At 41.4% G+C, this 21,819-nt stretch overlaps 1 protein-coding gene across 3 annotated transcripts in view; it reads left to right on the plus strand.

Annotated features, from left to right (window-relative positions):
• Positions 1 to 6,874: 6,874 nt before the first annotated feature.
• Positions 6,875 to 21,819, plus strand: part of USP15 (ubiquitin specific peptidase 15) — a 59,683-nt gene continuing 44,738 nt past the window's right edge. For 2 of the 3 annotated variants that reach the window (XR_008933230.1, XM_056845926.1), the window contains exons 1-3: positions 6,899 to 6,999; positions 17,246 to 17,373; positions 17,840 to 17,970. Coding sequence is in view for 2 of the 3 variants with exons in the window: in XM_056845926.1 (XP_056701904.1) it covers positions 6,911 to 6,999; positions 17,246 to 17,373; positions 17,840 to 17,970 (348 nt within the window). In the remaining variant the exon portion in view is untranslated. Of the gene's footprint in view, positions 7,000 to 17,245; positions 17,374 to 17,839; positions 17,971 to 21,819 lie in introns of all 3 variants that reach the window. The other variant, XM_056845925.1, reaches the window with a different exon arrangement.

Raw genomic sequence — 21,819 nt, forward strand, 5'->3', positions numbered from 1 at the left:
TGTTTAAAGATTCCACGAATTGAGCCAGGGAGTAGAGTTGATAGGAAGGATACTATATGTGGTGTTCAATTTGGCAAATAGCTTCCCCTGACCATTTTGGTTTGGAATAGCAACATGGGGGGGGGGGGGAGAGGCGAAAGGCAGAAGCTCCTGCTACATGAGCATGAAGGTCCAATCTGAAGCAGAAAACTGCAATGGGAAGAAAGAACACATGAATCATGAATGGCTGTGACCAAGTTCGCAGGCTGGGTCTGGAGTTCCCACCATCTCATACTTCCATCTTGCAGAAGTCAGCCATGCGCCCCTCTGCATGCAAAGCAGCCTACCACTGAACCTCCACCAGGGGGTGTCAAGGCTGCCCATCTTATTCTGAGAAAATTGCTCCCCTGTCTCAGACCAGAGACCTGGAACAAGATTCTCCTTTGATAACAACCGATATTACCCTGGGTTAGAACCAGTCATCTCACAGCAACCAAACACCATAAAGCTAAATAAGCTTTATTATAAAGAAAATGAAGACAAAGGTTTAAAAACAATGCAGTTCCAGTGAAGGTTCAAAGTACTTAAAAATAACAAAGCAGAATTCCTAGATACGCTTACTGAAGGTTCTTAGAGCATAGGTATTAAGTTCTTGAAATGATGGCAAACTCAGTTCAAAGTTAAGCAGCATACTCCAAAGTAGATGCTATGATAAAGCAGATGGTAAAGCCATACTTCCTGAAGTAAAAGGTAGAAAGGAAGGTAAGGCCTACCAGGATAGTCTACATTTATAGGAAACTTAGGCCACTGGTCTGCTGACCTCCTACAACCAATCAGGGCATTGTCCAGAGAGAGTTTTCTGGAAGATGAGCAAAACTTCCCCCCCACCCCGCAACTCTTACAGCTGTAATCAGTCACTTAATTAGCAGGGCCGTTGAATGACTGTGAAATGACCTTGAGTGTAATAGCCAGTGTGGGAAGAACTGCTCTCACCAACTGCTGACACCTGGTAGTCACTGAGCTGAGAACAGAGAGGAAGAAAAAAACCTTGGATGTGGAAACTGACTGGAAGAAAGCTCATTCCCTTGACATGGGTATCTTCTCATCCTCTTCTTCCATTTGTACAGCAGACCACAGGTGACCTGAGAGAAAAGCACTTTCATCTGTCACTCATTAATCTCCAGAACAATCTCCTGAGAAATCCATAGAAATACTTGCTCAAAGCCCACCCAACCTTCTATGAACCTAGGAAAGCATCCTGCAAAAAGCCTCACAGTGATCTTTCTGGCAAAATCAATTCAACCATCTTTTTTCCAGACAATAAAAGAGGACTGCAAATATTGCAGCTTTGCACACTGCTTCTCTTGGACTGAGAGTCAGGAGATCAGCAGGATAACGTGGTGCTTTTTTTTGCAGAGCTGTTCTGGGAACCTATCCCAGCTCTCAAAAGCCACAGCAGGCAGATTTCAGTGCTGTGTTCTTTCCAACCTATGAAAAGAACCATTTGCAACCCTTTCTTTTCCAGTGTCATAGTGCCTTGGAATAAATATGGCTGTTTCTCTCAAATATTTACTATTATTGTGTTACTACATGCATTTGTTTTAGTTATGTATTGACAATATTTATAGTCCACCTTTTTCACTGACACTGAAGGCACATTATATAGTGTAAGTCAAATACAATCAACAGGATGGGACATGAAATAAACAGTGCAATAGGGCTTGGACTGCAGAAACCTGAAAACAAGCAGAAATCTGAAACACCTGAAACAAAGCATAAGTATTTAAACATGGCATATTAAACAACACAGAAATTACATAGTAGGAACATACAGCAAAACATGGTACGCAGTAGTATAGCCTACAGACCCTATCCCTTTACCAAAGTATCTTTCTGAACCATTTCATTACAGTACAACCATATTATCTGTATAAAAAAGCCCCCCTGAATAATTTGGTTTTGATAGTTTATCGAAAGTCAGGAAAATGGCAGCCTCCCTGACCTTTGCAGACAAGCCATTCCACACAAGGTGGGGACCACAACCAAGAATGCACGTGTATGAGTAGTTGTTGATTTTGCCCATTTTCAGGGTAACACCTGCAGAAGGCCCTGTTCAGATGCACGAAGCTGACATGGCAGATAATAGGGAGGGAGACAGCGCTGCAGGTACGATGGATCAAGGCCAAGGCTTTGTACATGAAAGCCAATATCTTGAATTGAGCCTGGCAACATGGTCACATTATGAGAAGACAAGAGTCACTGGAAAAGACAATCATGCTAGGAAAAGTTGAAGACTGCAGGAAAAGAGGAAGACCCAACAAGAGATGGATTGACTCTATAAAGGAAGCCACAACCCTCAATTTGCAAGACCTGAGCAAGGCTGTTAAAGAGTCGGAAGCGACTTGACGCCACTTAACACATACACACAATATGGGCAGCCAATGGAGTGAATGCAGAATGGGAGTAATATGCATGCTCCACCTAGCTCCCATTAATTTCTAAACTGTGCCATTCTGTACTATCTGGAGTTTCCAAATTGACTTCAAAGACATTCAGTTCCAAAGCCACAACTGTTTTTTTTTCCCTAAAGGCTTAACATAGGGGTTGATTAACATGCAGGATAATTGGTTCTTGTAGGTTATCCGGGCTGTGTAACCGTGGTCTTGGAATTTTCTTTCCTGACGTTTCGCCAGCAACTGTGGCAGGCATCTTCAGAGTAGTAACACTGAAGGACAGTGTCTCTCAGTGTCAAGGGTGTAGGAAGAGTCTTCCTACACCCTTGACACTGAGAGACACTGTCCTTCAGTGTTATTACTCTGAAGATGCCTGCCACAGTTGCTGGCGAAACGTCAGGAAAGAAAATTCCAAGACCACGGTTACACAGCCCGGATAACCTACAAGAACCAATGAACTCTGACCGTGAAAGCCTTCGACAATGCAGGATAATATTGCGCCCTGTGGAACCCCACAAGACAACTCCCACACTGAAGACAGCTGGTCTCCAATGGTGACCCTTTGAGTCTTATCCATGAGGAATGATTTAAACCAGTCCAAGGAACATCTCCCGATCCCCACTTTAGCCATGTTGCTGATGCTGGAGATTGGATCAAAAACAAATCTTGTGAACTTGCAAATTTTCCAGGGAGGGACAGAGAAATGTCATACTTTGCCTAGATATCTGGTATTGCCCATTGACTCCTGGGGAAATTATAAACCTCGGAAGGATGGAAGGCTGAGTCAACCTTGAGCTGGCTACCTGAAACCGACTTCCATTGGGATCAAACTCAGGTCGTGAGCAGAGCTTTTGACTGCAGTACTGCAGCTTACCACTCTGTGCCACGACGCTCCTAGACCTCCCTATTTTACCATAACAACAACAACAACAACAACAACAAAATTTAGATAAAACGGAAAAAGAGTAAAAGTCACCTAAAGGGTCTCATGGCTGAGCGGAGATCTGAACCAGAACTCTACGACACCTAGCTCGACACTGACCACTGCTACACTATACCAGCTTTAGGTTCCTTTAAAGGATATCGCTCGTCAAGATAGGAAGCACGGCTAGAGTGACTCCATCAGTAGCTTTATCAGCTCTGCAGCAGATACTACGCAGAAACAATAACTTCTGCATACACCTGATATTATCTATTCTTCATATACCAGCACCATGGTTTGAAGATTTTGAATGTGATGCCTTCTAAGGAAGCTTCATGTGTCTCTATTCAAAAATCACAGTATTGAGGGAAAATAAATATCAGATTTGTCAACAACCCCATTTCTGGAAATAGGACTGTTCCCAGTAGATGTGAGCTGCACACAACCGTCTTTGTGGAGCTGCAACCTACAATAATAACTGTATATGTATCTTCAACTAGGCCCAAGTCGTTTTTAGTACAGGTTTTCATAAGACTTTCCTCCTTCCCCATTCCTACATTTACTTACAATTATCAGACATTAAAGTTCATCTTTTGTATTTATGATTGAGGAATTATGAAGGAATTTACATTTTTTGCCCTTTAAAACCAGTTGTTACATGTATTATAGAAGATGCGAAGTACTGTACAGAATTTTCACCATTAAGAAATGTGGTAAGCATATGCCACCTACCAACGCACAGCAAGTGTGGTATAGTATGTGCAGATGTTATATGTGCATGCACACTCTGGCAATGTTGTATAGTTGAATGATGGAGTTTCTCCCTATCTACACATCTAAGGAAACTGACCATTGTCACGATATGAAAGTGAGATTAGTGGTGTACCCATTTCTAAGACTGTGTTCTCCCCACTGAGATTCCTCAGTTCCAGTCCATGCACTGGATCACAATAACTCTCCTGAGTATTTTTTTTCCTCATTCTTGCATACACTCCCAGCTCCATGCTACTACTCCATTATAGATCTGAGTACAAGAATGATGACTTTTTATCATTTCTTTCTTACCAAAAACTCTTTTTATCAAGGAGTGCCATACATTTGTGACAAGTTCAGGTTATCAACTTTACTAAGGAAGCTGGAACCTCTTGTGCTAAACTCATCCCAGTATGTATGTATGTGTAAAGTGCCGTCAAGTCGCAGCCTACTTATGGCGACCCCTTTTGGGGTTTTCATGGCAAGAGACTAACAGAGGTGGTTTGCCAGTGCTTTCCTCTGCACAGCAACCCTGGTATTTCTTGGTGGTCTCCCATCCAAATACTAACCACGGCTGACCCTGCTTAGCTTCTGAGATCTGACGAGATCAGGCTAGCCTGGGCCATCCAGGTCAGGGCCATCACAGTATAGAGCTGGATAAATCTTAGATATTGTACACTGAAGATGAAATCCTAGACACACACTGCTGTGAGCAAACTCAATTGAACTTAGTGGGGCTTAATTCTAAGTAAACACACTTAGGATGTGTTTAAAGGCTCTCACCTGAGGACAAAGTAATAGGCATTACTATGTGTCTCTGTGCTCTCCCAACTTATCAGTTAAACACACAAGGACCTGGGCTTTTATTTTAACAATATTTAGAAATCCATTCCAAATTGAGCTTTCTTTTCTCCATAGCTGTCTTGGAGAAGATCCAGAGCTCTGTACTCCCAAATGTTCTGCAGAGGAGCTACTGCATCAAACTCCATCCGAAGTTTGTGTGAACACCCTCCAACAAGTGATAGGTAAAAAATATCTACTGTCTTATATTTTATGAGCAGCAGAGCAATCCTAAACAAACATGCTCGTCTAATTCCACTGACTTCTATGGATTTAGAAGGGTATAATTCTGCTTAGGATGGCACTACATGATAAATGGCAATCTTTATGATAGTTCTCAGCCCATAAGAGAATTCAAATCGTCTTTCTCTAGCCTCTAACCCAAGCTAGTAGTCAGAGAGCCTGGCTTACCTTGTCTTGCAGACTACGTTCTGGTCTGGTTCTACTTCCACTTGTGTTTCTTGAAAACACTGGTAAACTTATTAAAATTAATAATTTCCACTCGCGACCCCTTTCCCCTTGTATACACATCAAACATTTACTGATAATAAATCAAAGAAATTTATTTTAAAACAATTCTTTGGTATACATATTATTTTACCATTTACTGTTGCCAAATTTTTCGTGACCCCCATATTCAGTTACGCGACCTCATATGAGGTCGCGACCCACAGTTTAAGAAGCTTTGCTCTAGGCAACATCAACCAGGCTTGGCAAACTGCCCCAAAGTCTTAATGTTTGTGTATACATTAGATAGCTTTCCACATAGGACTTTAGCTTTTTTTCACAGCTTAAATACTCTTACTTAATGGTCAGGGCTTACTTCAGAGTAAACACACAGAGGCTTGGTCTGCAAGTGTAAAGGAAGAGACATAGTGCTGGAAAGTTACCAAGATGGCTGCAATTGTGTGTGGAAATTAGCATGTGGCTTAAGTATCATTTTGGATGAAGAATGTTTGGCTGCCTCTGGATCTGCCTGACCTATATCTACTAATTTTGAAAAGTCCAATTTCTTACAAATACTATTGGAGTGCAAGGAGTAACTGCTCTCCCAAGTGAGCGAGATCAGTTCTGGATTCTGTTCTTGTGACTTACAATTTTATTGGAGATTTGGTTCTCATTAAGACTGATTCATACCATGAACGTCAAGATCTAATAACTCTCTATACACTCACCCTTTTGCCACCAAGGCATAATGTTTATTAATATTATGCCTGATACTTAGATCTCCTCCTCGCCCAATGCAATCCTAGGTTACTCCAGTCAGCCAACCAAAAGCAGCGTATTCATTCTCAATGTTATTTGTTGATATGTATTGTTAAGCACGCTGCGGGTTTACAACGGGGTGCAACTGCATAGGATTATGCTTCTAACAATATTTTCCAACAATTGTATTGGGAATAAGTACATTATATTAATCGGAGAATAAGAATTAGCAGCACTAGATTCGACCGTAGTTTCCATTAGAGTATTATTAGCTTACAAACACGGTTTGGATCGCTACAACATGATCTCGCTCGCCTTTAGGTTCCTCTGCTGGCTTTTAGATACAAGGTAGGCAGCGCCCAAAGGGTTACTTCTCCCGCCTCCTCTCCAAGTCCAAAGCGTCTCAACAGCGCATGCGCAGCTATTACCCGTTGAGGCGCGGGAAGGGCGATGGAAGAAATAAGCCTTTATTATCCCTGCTAAGACTTCCCATCCGCTTGGTGGCGTTCTCGCTTAAACACGCCGCTCTTTCCCTCGACGAAACCTTCTTCTCGCTTCCTTCGTCCGCCCGCCGCTTCCATCTCTCGAGCTGCCGTGGTGGGAGGGGATCGTGGAGGGCGTTTCCCCGGTCGCCGCGCGGCGTCACTCCCAGCATGCAGCGCGGCCCGCTCCTGCCGCCGCTCCTGTCATCGCCGCCGCCGCCTCCTCTCCTGCTGCCGTCAGTTTCGCAGCTGCCGCCGCCGCGGGGCTGGGAGAGATGGCGGAGGGAGGCGCGGCGGACCTCGAGACCCAACGCTCGGACATCGCGGCGTTGCTCAAAACGGCTCTCCGCAAGGGCGACACCTGGTGAGGGGAGGGGAGCGAGCGAGCGAGCAGCGGGAGGCAGGGAGGAGGGCGAGGCTCGAGGGCCCCTCGGAGTGACAGGTGCGGGCGGCTCCTTCCTTCGTCCTTTGCCTGCCTGCCTGCCTGCCTGGCTGTCGCTCGGGGGTGGGGGGAGTCGGCCGCCCGCTCGTGAGACTCCTGTCTGTTCACTTCCACCTAGGAGGCACCTTCTTAACCTGGGAAGGGGCTACCTTGGCTGGCAGGAGGGGGGCGGGTGTGGTCGAGCTGGCAGTCTCCCGCGGTCCTTTCCTAAGCCAGACAAGGTGTGGAGATGGCGCTTCTCTGTCACCTGTGGGCAGATGAGGAGCGGGATGCAGGCGCTTTTCCAGGTGTGTTCTCCCATTGTTTCAAACGGACCTAAGACACCTGCCCAGGAAGGGGGGGGATCTCAGCGCTGTTGTGCCTTTGGTGAGGAAGGAAGCTTTCTGATTCACGGTTGAGCCTGTCCAAAAAGCTTTCAGGGCACTGCCTGCCTTCTGGCTGCCGGATGTTGGGCAGGGCTACCACCACTTCTTGCTCTGGTTTGGATTTCGTCTTGGCTGGATGTGGGTTTCTTGCACAATCACTCTTTTCCTATTTTTGAAGTCACCGTGCCAGTTTTTTTGCTGGTTTAGTATTGGTTGAGTTAACTGAGAGTCAGATCTGGAAGCTTGCACCTTAGTAGAGCTGATCCTGAATTTAGGAATCCTTGGAGTTTGGTAGAGATATGGTGGCATTCTGCATAGATGTTTGTCATCTAAAACTTTTGGAAGTGTACTGTGGGGAAATGAACGTTTATGATATTACGGACCATTTTGTACATTCAGCCCCAATAATATCTGAGGCGTTCAGGTTTGTGCTCTAGCTGGGAAGATTTTTTTAAAAAGGTGGTTGTGATCATACAAATCATGGTGGCAGTCGGGAAAGCCTTTTGTGTGAAGATGCTCTCATATGAATTTTACATAAGTAACGTCATTAGAGAATTAATGGGGAGCTGAGTTTTGAATTTGTGACCAGGCTTAATTAGGTTCACATACTAGATTTGCTGGTCTGTAATTCCCTTTTGACATGAAATAAATAGTTTTTCATCAACTGATAGGAGGTATGTATTGTTTTGTCTCTCATGTCCATAGTCACATCCAATAACTTGGTAGTGTTAGGCTAACAATTATTCCTCTCAGTCTTCCCTGTGCAGTGTTGGATTTATACTGGCCTACTTTACAGGGGTGTAAAGTAATTATTGAGTTAATGGGTGAAATCCAACAACTTGTTTGCTGGTGCAATGTTATCCAGGTCCCCTCCTCACTCTAATCCTCGTGGTTTGCTCAGGTGTCAATAGAGACATCTCTTCCTTCTTGTGCCAGCAGAACACCCAGTAGAGTCCAATCTAATGTATTTAAACCGCATATGAGCTTTCAAAATATGCTGTATGCATCCTATTATTGTATACTTATGTCCTAACTACATCTGTATTTTTGTAGGGATGCTTTTGAGGGTGAGCCTAAATCCTGAAGATGCAGCTTCTTCTTCATTTACAACGTAATGCTTGGCAAATAATGTATTGGCATATTACTGGAAAGAAAGAATTAGGTGAATAATTGTGTTGTCACAGATACCTTTGTTTTTTCAAGGAGTTCAGATCAGCCTGCTTAATATTCCCTTTTAGTCCCACAACAGCTGTATGACTAGGTAAAAGCTGAGGCATGGTGACTAGGGATGTACACAATGAAAAAAATCTGGATTTTTCAATTCCAGTTATCAGGGAGCCAAAAATAGCAGTATTCCTGGTTATTCAGGTCCTAAATACAGATTTTGTATTTGGATCTGGGTGTTTTGGGGATTCCAATATTATTTGGCTCCATTATTCCCTATGGGGAATTATTCTGGAGGGCTGGAGGGGCTGTTCTTTGAGCAAGTGGCACCAAAATTACAGTGGAACTGAAGGTGCCTGTCCACTAAGCAATCTCCAAGTTTCAAGTGAATTGGACTAAGAGCTCCAATTCTATGGGCCCCTGAACAAGATGCCCCCAGCCATCCTCCATTTTTTTCCTATGGGGGAAAAATTCTATGCTTTCTCCTGAGCAAAGAATAGCCAAAGCCATGGACACCAAGCAAAGTAACCACTAGCTAAAAGCCTCCCAATGCAAACAGAACCAACAAGCCTAGCAGAACCAGGGAGCAATGTGGCAAACTTAACACAACCAATGTCAAAGTAGAGAATCCAACCCAAACCAATTTAACAAGGTGGGAGGTACTAAAATGAATGACAGGATTGCCCATTGGGAACAACTGGAGTGGTTGGAATATCTATTAGATATAATGGGTGCCAGTAATACCAATTGACTTTCAAGGGCTCCATTGAAATGCATTGCAGCACACAAAAGTTGCAATGAAAATTTGGAACCGATTTAGAATGATGGTCTCTGGAACCAGATAGACTGCTCTGAGAGGTTTCGTAAGTAGGGATGGGTGGTGTGTGTGTATTTGTAGTAATATTTCTTTGTACCTATGACACTGAGCCTGGTACCTTGGCACCACTTTAAAAGAAATGTACTGTGGCTCCCTATCTTGTGGCCACTTCTAAAAAATGTAATCTCTGCAATGAAATCTCATATTACTGGTTGCCAGAATTACATTCATGGTTGCCACTGTTAGACCACTGGTCCCATTCAAGGAGGGATGCTGCCCTCCTTGAGCAGCTTGACAGTTTATCCAAACAACATGACCTGGTAGTTATGGGTCACTTCAACTTCACTGAGTTGTGCTAAGCTCTGCTAAGCATCCACAGTCACACAACTTCCTGGCCTAACTGGCTCACAACTTCCTTTTTCAAATGGTGGAGGTAGCTACGAGGGGCTCAGCCATACTTGTCTTAATATTAGCCAATATTAGCCAACAGGCAAGAGTTGGTAGAAGGCTTGAAGGTGGTAGGGACCCTAGGGAGAAGTGACCATGTCCTCCTAGAATTCCTTTTGCAGTGGGGGACTAAGGAAATTCATAGCCACACGTGTCTGTTAGATTTTAGGGCAGACTTTAATTAATGCAGAGGCATGATGAGAGTTATTCCATGGGCAAAGCTGCTGGAAGGGAAAGAAGCAAGTGAAGGGTGGGTTTTCCTAAAACAAGAGCTCTTGCAATCTCAATCCATTACTATTCTGACAAGAAGGAAACCTGGTAGGGGATCCAAGAAACCACTGTGGATGAACAGAGAACTCCATGATGAGCTAAGGAAAAAAAAGGAAATGTTCAAGGAATGGACAGAAGGACATACCTCTAAAGAAGAGTATCTGTGGGTTGCTAGGCACTGTAGATCAGCCATCAGAGAGGCCAAAGCTCACAGTGAGCTGAGGCTGGCCAGGGAGGCTTTGCTACTACAAGAAAAGCTTATTCAGATATGTGAGAAAAAATGCAAGGGAAAAGAGGTGATAGGCCCACTGTTGGGTGAAAATGTAGAAACTCGGACAGGAGAAAGGCTCAAGGCCTATTTTGCCTCATTTTTCCCCTGAACAGGCGAACAGGCTCATCTAGAAATGGTAGTAGGCAAGGGATGGCATCCAGGCTGCTGGTTGAAGTGGACATAGAGTTTGTTGAGAAGTACCTCACTGCACTGGATAAGTACAAATCTCCCAGGCCAGATGGTATGCACCTCTTTAAGTATTTCAAAGGCCGTCACTTAGAGGAGTGCAGAGAACTGTTCCTGTTGGCATCAGAGGGTAGGACTTGCAATAATGGGTATAAAGTATGGGCAGAAAGTTACTGGGTGGATGTTAGGGGGGGATTTACTCTGAGTTGTTCAACAGTGGAATTGGCTGCCTAGGGAGGGGATGAGCTCCTCCTCTCTGGCACTCTTCAAGCAGTGGCTGGACAAGCACTTGTCAGGTACGCTTTAAGCTGATCCTGCATTGAGCAAGTGGTTGGACTAAATTGCCTGTATGGCCCCTTCCAGCTTTAGGATTCTATTATTCTAATTGTATTTCAGTAAAGACTAGGAAATTTGATAGTAGAAATAGTAAGCAGATGTACTTGTGAATGCTATTGAGGTTTTCGGCTAAATTGCACTTTTGAAATTTGATGTAGTTTGATGAATTATGTGCATAGTTTTCTCTATTTTAACATGCTTTAGATTTTTATTAATTTGGGTGTGGCCCCTCACCCAGCCTCTTCTCCAGTAGCAGCCCTGGATCTGGCACACTTACCTGGTCCAGTGGGAGAAGAGCCTTTGCAGCAGGAGCTGGGATGGAGTTGTGCCAAGGCTTTGCCTTGCTGCTGGGTCCCATGTCGATCAGCAATCCCTCAGGAGTCAGCCGTCGCAACAGACAGCTCCTGCAACAACTGCTAGTCACCTGCTGGTGACAGAGAGGGCTGGGTGTATCAACCCTTACTCTGATTCTGAGTTCTCTCCAAGTAGAGCACCATAGTAGAGGGTGGCAGAAAGGAAGCTGCTGCAATGGGCACTCACATTTATTTCATTTATATCCTTCCTTTCTCCCGGTTGTTTTCTTTTCCTCCATTTTACTTTCACATCAACCCTGTGAGGCAGACTTGAGTGTGCATGACTGGCCCAAGGTCACCTATCAGAAGAGTAATCATATTGATATTGAAGAAGAGAAGATGGTTTTTATACCCCTATTTTTCTCTACTGTAAGGAGTCTCAAAGTGGCTTACAATTGCCTTCATCCCCCCCCCCCCAACATCAGGCACCTTGTGAGGTAGGTGGGGCTGAGTGTGGTTTAGTGGTTAAGAGCGATGGACTCTAATATGGAGAACTGGGTTTGATTCCCCACTCCTCCACATGAGTGGCAGACTCTAATCTGGTGAACCAGGTTGGTTTCTCCACTCCACATGAAGCCTGCTGGGTGACCTTGGGCTAGACACGTTCTCTCAGAACTCTCTCAGCCCCACCTACCTTACCAGATGTCTATCGTGGGGAGAGAAAGGGAAGGCGATTGTAAGCCAGTTTGATTCTCCTTAAAAGGTAGAATCATAGAGTTGGAAGGGACCACGAGTGTCATCAAGTCCAACCCCCTGCACAATGCAGGAAATTCACAACTACTTCCCCCACACACACACACCCCTAGTGACAAGAAGATGGCCAAGATGCCCTCCCTCTCATCATCTGCCTAAGGTCACAGAATCAGCATTGCTGACAGATGGCCATCTAACCTCTTTTTAAAAACCTCCAGGGAAGGAGAGCTTACCACCTCCTGAGGAACCCTGTTCCACGGAGGAAACATTCTGACTGTTAGAAAATTCTTCCTAATGTCTAGTCGGAAACTCTTTTGATTTAATTTCAACTCGTTGGTTCTGGTCCGACCTTGGGCAACAGAAAACAACTCGGCACCATCCTCTATATGACAGCCCCTTCAGTATTTGAACATGGTTATCATATCCCCTCTCAGTCTTCTTCTCTTCAGGCTAAACATACCCAGCTCCTTCAACCTTTCTTCATAGGACTTGGTCTCCAGAACCCTCACCACCTTTGTTGACCTCCTCTGGACACATTCCAGTTTGTCTACATCTTTCTTAAATTGTAGTGCCCAAAACTGAACACAGTACTCTAGGTGAGGTCTGACCAGAGCAGAGTAAAGCGATACCATCACTTCGCGTGATCTGGACACTATACTTCTGTTGATGCAGCCCAAGATCGCATTTGCCTTTTTAGCTACCGCACCATGCTGACTCATGTTCAATGTTTGGTCTACTAAGACCCCAATATCCTTTTCACACACACTACTGCTCAGACAAGTCTCCCCCATCCTATCATTATGCATTTGATTTTTCCTACCTAAATGCAGAACTTTACATTTGTCTTTGTTGAAGTGCATTTTATTAGTTCTAGCCCTCAAGATCATCCTGCATCTTGGCTCTGTCTTCTACCGTATTTGCTACCACTCCCAATTTCTTATCATCCGCAAATTTAATAAGCATCCCCTCTATTCTTTCATCCAGTTCATTTATAAAGATGTTGAACAACACAGGGCCCAACACAGATCCCTGAGGAATTCCACTAGTCACTTCTCTCCAAGTTAAAGATGAGGAACAGTTAACTAGCACTCTTTGGGTACGATCTCTCAACCAGTTGCAGATCCACGTAACAATACTAGGATCTAACCCACATTTTCCCAATTTGTCAACTAGAATACTATGTGGAACCTTATCAAAAGCCTTACTGAAATCTAGATAAACTGTGTCTACAGCATTCCCCTGATCCAGAAAGGTAGTAACTTTCTCAAAAAAGGAGATAAGATTAGTCTATGACTTATTCTTGAGAAAATTGGCATATAAAACCCAATTCTTCTTTTTGAAGTATTAAGGGATATGACAATTAGGCAGGAAATTAGAGAAACACAAGTAAGACTGAGCCTGGTTTTTCCTGGGGAGAGTGGGATATAAATTTAATACAATAAAAAATAAAATAATAAACCAGAACCATAGCAAATCGCTGTCAGATCTAGCACAAGATGAGCCTACACCAACCTGATGATCAATAGAGGTCTATCTTGGTGTGATCAACCAAGTTCTGTATAGACATTAGGGGATAAGATTATGCACAGTAATGTTGTGTTAATCTGGTAGTCTGAGTAAGGACTAGATAGGCTATAGGAATATTTTGTAAAATGAGCTGCAAACAACAAAATGTATAATGCATCTTGATCTGTTCAGAGTGTAATTCGCCACAGCTACAAAGATTCCTAGAGAAATGAAAAGTCTGGTGGGTTTCACCAAAAGAGTGAGGTCTGCAGCATGTTGCAGGGGCGGTGAGTTAGGGGAAAATGCAATTTGCAGCAAAGCCCTGCTTCCATCCCATGCCAGCACTCCAGCATGTGATGACTGACTGTAGAATGAGACAAGCATGGAAAGAATGCCACCTCTCTGCTTGTAGAACCCCAGGGGATATGTTCAGGAATCTTGAGGAAGAGGGAAAATTATTAGAGCTAGTGACTGGGTAACCATATCCTACACTTTCTTCTGAGATAGAGAGGGGCATTCATCTGGTGTGTTGTAATGATGATTGGAGTAGCAGTAAATCATGTCCTTGCAATCCACCTACATTAGATTAGTCATTCCCCATAGTAACACTGATAGCCAGTGCCAATCACTAAAGCACTGGGAAGGAAAACAAAGGTATGCAGAAAAATGTGGAATTCAGAACGTAGTCCAGAAATCCTGGGAAAATCCCTTAAGAGTTCACCATAGGACCATTCTAAACGTTTATCAAAGAATCATGGCAAAAACATGGGAAGCTTGCTCACTACAACACTGCAAATTTATAGTCATGATTTAACGTGGCAATAGTGCAGCTCTCCATTGTTGGTTTGCTTATAGCAAAACTGTTCCCTATCATAAGTCTATAGTTGAGTGACTTGTAGATATAAATATGTTGGCAGAGATAACATTCTAGTTAGTATCTTCCTTTGCCCATGGACTGAAATGAAATAGTTGCACATATCAAAATGTTGCTGTTCTCCCTTTTTTGGCGGGGGAGGGGGGCAGCTCTACTAAGGCTACCAGAAACACACAAAATAATGAAAAATTAAATAAACTATTTTCGTATTCTCACAGCGATACAGTTGGAATTAGACTTGAAAGTAACAGGTTATCCCTCAACTATGTTCAATTACAAATGTGAAGTAGGAAGTCAAGAAAAATAAAGACAATACCTCATTTTAGTCATCATGCAAACTGGCATGGTTCTTGTTGCTATGTACTGTTTACTTGTGTTTCTTGATACTCTTCCATACAGACTGTGCTACTTTTACATGAAAGTTGTTCCAGCAAAGTTAAATGACCATGATAATTTATCACCCCACAATTTTTCCTAATTAGGTTTTCATTGGAAATAATGCACAATGTTAGAGAACAATCAATAGGGGGGGAAATGAGCAGTGCCTAATCTTGCTTTTATATCAAACTGATCAAATTGCTAAAATACTTTTGAATAAACTTCCACACCTCAGCATATTTTTAGTACATAATAAACTAGAAAGGGTGTACCCTGGATGATTTTCCAAGAGGGGTTGCTTTGTTTTAGTTAGCAGTTTGAATTTTTTTTGATGGAAATTCTTCTTTGATCATTTAAATAAAATCTTTTTCTATGACTATGATTTTTTTTAAATCACTAAATGCTTTCTTACACTTGATAATGTTGTTCCTCATTATATAAAATTTACACAGCTTGTCTTTTACTGTAGGACACATGATGGTCTAATGTTAGGTGTTTTGTTCCTTTTAAAACTTGGTTTGAACTGAGCTCAAGCAATATAATTGAAATAAGCTCTTTGAATTACTTGAAAATGTAAGTCCCATATGATATGGAGATTAAATGTTCTTGGTCATTTTCATTCAGTGCAAACCTATAGCTGCCATCCCCACAACTATAGTCAAGGGAATATCAGGGTGTAAGATTTTGTACTTCCACTCGTTGTGCACAATTCTCTCACCCTGCCATCCAGTTTTCAAATTATCAGCAAGAGCAAACTCTAGGTTTATTTAACTTTTTGTTAATGTTAGTCCATGTATAAGTGAACCTGTGCAGATGCAACACTAACCATGGTTAGAACATTGTAAGCGACTTGTGTCCTCTCACACTCATAGCTCTCTCCCTCTTTCTCCCTTTTTGTATTCACATTCTTCCATCCTGTCTCCTTTTAGGGCTAATCATGTTTGTCTGTTATGACTGAACTTAAGAAAATGCTGGATGTGGTTTCAAACTGGAGTTTGCAGCCCTGGCTAGGAGCAGTTTACAGACTCTGGTTTGAGCTACCTGTGGATAATGTTAGTTCAGACGTAATTCTTTACTAGTATAAGATCTCATTATCACCCGTGTGAAGAAGTGCAAGGTCTCCTGACCTGGGCGAAGAAGTGGAAGCAAGCATGTGCCCTCATGGTTTACCCGATCTCCTAACTATGGTTAGGAAATGGGGAACATTATGTCTCTACAGGCTCAGTAACAAACGATAGATAAAGTTGGCAAGGAAAAGGGGTAAGGGAAATTTTTGCATGAGAGGGAAGGAGCTAAAGAAGAAAACATGATGCTATAGTATGATTTGTTAACTGTGGCTAAGGGTTACATGACATCAAGTTTTACTAATTTCCATAACTTCCCTTATTCATTTTGGGAAATTCAAGCACTGTCATATTTGTGATGAAGTGTAGTTGAGAGCGGGGTGGGGTGATGACTGTTCTATAGAATATCAAAGCCAATTTGATATGTTTTGGGCCTTAATTATACCACTGCATTTTATTCAACAATTGAGATTATTTTTGTAAACATACCATTGATGACTTTGCTTGCATGACCCATATTTTGCCCCAACCCCCAGTATGTCAACAATTTGTTGGTTAAGATAGAGGTTAGATACTGTTGTGTTAAAAAATCAAAATCTTTCCTCCTTTCTTGGGCTGTTTAGATTCTTTGACCTCACCTAGATTGGTTTCTTACAAAGGAAGTGTCAGATCTATTCTTTGGTTGTGAATGTTTGATGGCTTGAATTCTGGGTAGCTAGAAAATAATGTAATTGCTTAAATTTGGTCTAGTTCTATTTGTATTTGCCACATTGGTATGTCTGGATATGAATATTGGCTAAGGGCTACTTAGTCCTACCTGGGATGACTGACTGGTGACTAGTTATTTGAATTGCTTAGGAATGGTCTGACTGCTATATAAGGTGTTTTCAAGGATTTACTCAGATTGGGCTATAATGTTGGTGATTTGTATAGCAGTTAAAATGTTTTTGTTTTTTTTACCATCTCACATGAAGATATAGAAACCTTGCAGCATATATGTTCACGTTTTTAGAAACATTATGATTATACACTTACTTTTTTAACATCTTGGACTTGATAACTTGTCTGGATGCATTACATTTAATGGTATTTTAAGGAGAGAAATACATGGTATAATGAACTAATTTGGAAGGCTTTAGATGATAGTGTGTAAAAATAATTATATGATTCTGTCCATTAATAGCTCTTTGAGATAAATTGGAAGCTTATGCTGGAAAGATGGCACAAATTATTTTGTCTCAAACATGTAGATGTTGCAAAAATCAAATTTTCTGTGCTCCAGTGATCTACATTTTGCAAGTTTGTTTAATACAAATATGGTGACACAGTTTGGAAACTCAGTTCACAGTATTAAATAAATTATCATGCAAAGCCAGTCATGTCTCTCATACCTAGACCTGTAAACCTTTGACCTGTGATTCAAATATTCTTCCTTCTTTTCAAGGTATTTAGTGGATAGTCGCTGGTTCAAACAGTGGAAAAAATATGTTGGCTTTGACAATTGGGACAAATATCAGATGGGAGATCAGAACGTTTACCCAGGTCCAATTGATAATTCAGGACTTCTCAAAGGTAATGTATTAATATTTAATATAAAAAGCAAGAGCCTTGTGTTTCTCAGGGTTATAAATATTTCTGTTTTTCCCTAGAAATCTTAGCCTTCAACTTAGAAGTTGTAGAATGTATATAACTTACTATCACAATTCATGAAAATTAAATATTAGATCAAAATCTGTGAGTAGAGTTGATCATTGAAACAAGGGAAAAGAAAACAAAGTTCTAAACTGGCAGGATAAGCTCTCTTAACTAGTTTTTAGTGATATTGCCTTTTATTTTAAATCTTGCAAAATCACTTTGAGATAATGATGATGTATTATGACAGATAGATATGAACTTTATTCACTCTATTAATAGATAAATTGTAAGTATTTTTCAGTTGTTTCTAATTGCTGCATTCCAGTGTAATAGGATGTATTTCAAAGTGTGATTAAGCTGTCTAAATGTTTCCATAAGTGAATGTAAAAATGTTCTCTCATAGATGGGGATTGTCAGTCTCTTAAAGAGCATCTCATTGATGAGCTGGACTACATTCTTTTACCAACTGAAGGCTGGAATAAGCTAGTCAGCTGGTATACTCTCTTGGAAGGCCAAGAACCAATTGCACGCAAGGTACTACTTATACTGAGCCCAGCAATATAAGCCATATAGCCCTAAAATAGTGTTTATTCAACTCAGCACTCTATTTCCTTACATATTCTGCAGCTTAACTGAGCAGACACTGGCATTGATTTTTGTTATTCATTATTAATGGCTTGGTTAGCTTCTTTGAGTACAAAGGGGAAGAAGTAACTACTATGTCATCAGCTTCATACAGATTTTTTTTTGTATGGGATAATGATAAAATATTGGGATTGGAGAAAGAGCCCTTTAAGTGGGCGTAAAGCTCATTAGGTTGGAGAAAGAGGTGGTTGGATCCATCCCCCTCATTTCTAACATGGTGCCCTTCCTGACACTTCTGCGTCAGGAGGATTTAAACTTGTCCTTGCTTTGGCGTAGCAAAGCAAACCTAACTCTAAAACAGAATAAATAACAGCTATTTACTGTTCATAAGACAACCAAACGGCAAAAAGCGCAGTAATGTGTGAAGTTAAGGAATACGATTAGAATAAGTTATGCCTAAAAGCAAGAAAATGCAAAAAAATCACTGTGTTGCCATCATAGCAGCCTATCAGTGTCATAAGGTAGTAAAAGGAATGTCTTTATGTCCTGTTTCTTAAATGTTTAATTGGGATACAATTGAATTGTACAAAGCATTAAATGAGGTTGGAGTCACAAAAGCACAGGCTGAGTAATAGTCAGGCAATGGACTTTCCCTCTTTCTTTCCGCTGCAGTCCCTTGGGTTTCCCTATCTTCTTCTGACTGCTGTAGAATCCTGTGAAACCAGGGAAGAGAGGGTGTACAACTTTCCCCCTCCCCCCAAACAAGGGTTTCTCATTACACAGTAAGCCCTTGATTTCAATTATAGTTTAATATACTATTTCTCAGCAGTCCCTGATAAGTTGTTTATTGTATGGATATATCTAAACTAAATGCTTTAACTCTTTAATGTTGTTCTTTATAGTCAAATAGTATTAATTACAAATGGAAATAATATCATAGTTTTGCATTTCCTTGTTTACACTTGTTCTAACCATATGCCTTAGAGTTTTACAACTTATATGTAGCATCTCATTCTAACAGCAACAGTGCACATTATTCTAAACTATTTTCATATATTTTGGAAGTATCAGACTGTACAGGAATTTCCCTTTATTAGATGTTCCTTTTGTTTTACTACTCTCTGCCTTTCCATCACTCTCTCTCCCATTTCTTCCCAGGCATTGGCTTTCTTTTAGTACTTGACTACTAGGGCACTCCTTTCTTGGAAAATTATCTTAGGATAGCTTCCCTATACCTGTACTTCTGAGCTTACACAGAACCTTTGATCCTCTCTGATCTGTAGTATATTGTGGCACAGTAAAGATCAACAGAATTTTGTTCCAACATAGGCTTTCATGGAATAAAGCCCGCATCTTCATGCCAGACCACTTCCTTAACTATGGTTTGACATGTATGAATTGTGTCTTTTGATTGTTCTAAAGAGATAAAGCCCGATTCTTCTGAAGTCAGCACCAATACTATGGCTTAAATGATGGCAACAGGTATGACTGAAAATATCAGTATGAGCTGCAAGCAAAGCTTCATAGTGCTTTGTTGATTTTCCTGTTTAGATTAGTAGAAAAAATGAGAACTGTGTTAATTGCTTTTGACAGAAGTAAATTTCATGGATCTTCCTAGTTTATAACTGTAGGTGCCCATCACAATAAATTGGCTTTGCAGAAAAACTAATTAAAATGTTGCTATCAGAGGAGAGAGAGTTACTTTTGCTCAGTTGATCCCCCCACCCCAGTAGTGTTTTTCATTCCCCCTGTGATGGAACTACATAGTGTATCAATGTATTATATACTTGGGATTCATTCTGGGTTTCATTTTGATCTCATGCCCGTGTTTAATGCTTGCAGAAACCCTATCTCAGATTTGTTCAGTATCTAGCATCTTATTTTACTATCTCATTTAAGCTTCCTCAATCGGAAGTTGTGTATATTGGTATTGTTGCTCAGCAAGCTCCTCTGTATTAATTGATGCTAAGATAAAGATAACAGCTGGAGCATGACACAACACCAGACTTTTTTGGGCCCAGATGCAGCATAAGCACATCTGGCAGGGTATAGAGACAGAAATTACAACTTTGGTCGTGATCTCCAGACTTCCTGTGAGTTTAGATACACATTGATATAAAACAACATCAAAAGATATTGTTAACAATTTAGAGTGGGTTGGACCAAAGAATTTGGGCTCAAGTCTCAATTAAGATGGCTAAACTGCCTATTGTGCTTAAGAAAGGTGTTAGGCATCCTATTAAATAAAGGGAGGGGCAGAAAAAATCTGAGCAGAAAAAGGAGCCACTAAGTAAGGGGAACTGAACTTCCATAGACTGGAGTAAGTCATACCCACTACTCATCTGCCAGGTTTCCAGACAAGCCTAAGTGCATGGAGAGGCTTTGATAGCCTCTTTAAACATGGTTTCTCACTGTTATGCTGGATTCTGCCTTTTAAGTTTGCTGTTTTGACACCCACATTGCAAATCATTAGTTTAGTAGTAACATAGTAAGTGAAGAGCTGCTGTGTTCATGTGACCCTTCCCTAGTACTCGAGACTTTTGCATTCCATCACTACCCTTCGTTCTCTGCTACGTTTCTGTCCTCTTGCATTTCCAGAAAGCAGGGAGGGAGCCAGTCATTACCAGTCTAGAAAGCAGGTGCCATTACTACTTGGCCGTCTCTACAGTGGTGCACTCATACTGACCATTTTTAATGCAGCCCTACATTATGGAATGTATGTGCCTAATTCTTCACTTGCTGCCTCAGAAGTCCCAGTGAGTTCAATGAGACTTATTCCCAAGTAAGTGTGCCTAGTACTGCAGGAAGAACACATCTTGTGCAACCTCATGGCTGTGCATAGGGTGCTTTCTTCCTTGTAGATTTAAGATTGTGGTAGAAACAGTCCTTCAATTCTGTCTAACACAGGACAGGCATTGTCTTCTTCCTACCAGACTAAGAACTATCAGCTCTAAATTAGGAAGGAAGGAACCCAACAGCACAACTCCAGAACTAAATCTAATTTTAAAAGGGGAACTGTGTTGGAACTGGACATTGAGCTGTCTTTGCTTGCTTTACATCCTTAAAGAATGTGCAACACTTAAGCCTGAAGGGGAAACTGGGGGTTCACCTGGTTGTCTAGGGCAATATTTATTAAATTAATAATTTGCAGAAACAGAATGGTAAATAGTATCAGAAATTCACATTCAACAACATAGGTTGTCTACCATATTTTTCACTGGATGTGTGTTAGAGACATAGTAACAAACCATATGTGCCTTCATATAGCTGCAATTAAATACTCTCCCTTTTTGTTACTATGTAGCATACTAATTTTATCTAAAATATCAGTGATGTGATTAATGTTTTGTTTGTTGTAGAATCTTAACTATGATGCTTGCTTTCACTGGTTAAAATCAGTGGGGAAGCCCTCATTCAAGAGGCCATGTGCATATCAGAGTTATTGAATGCATAAGGAATTCTTGGGTTGGCGTGATAGATTGTGTCATGGAAATTCTAAGAATGTCCCAGTTACTGGGTGGTGCCTGATGCAGTTTTATCTAAGCCTATTAAGCATATGATGGCAATAATAGTATCGATACTTGATCTGAGTTCCTTTCTTACCTAACTCAATTGTAACCAGGGCTGTGTGGATTTCGCAAAAGCCGGGGGAGGGTGGGATATAAAACGAATTAAATAAATAAATAAAAATAACAATCAAACGCCTGTGTTAAAATAATCTATTTTGTGACAAAAAGATCTGAATTAAGCAAATGTGCATTATTATGCATCAGTTTTATAGCTTTTACAACTTTACGG

Source organism: Euleptes europaea, chromosome 3 (genome assembly GCF_029931775.1).
Source record: "Euleptes europaea isolate rEulEur1 chromosome 3, rEulEur1.hap1, whole genome shotgun sequence".
Taxonomy (NCBI): Eukaryota; Metazoa; Chordata; class Lepidosauria; order Squamata; family Sphaerodactylidae; genus Euleptes; species Euleptes europaea.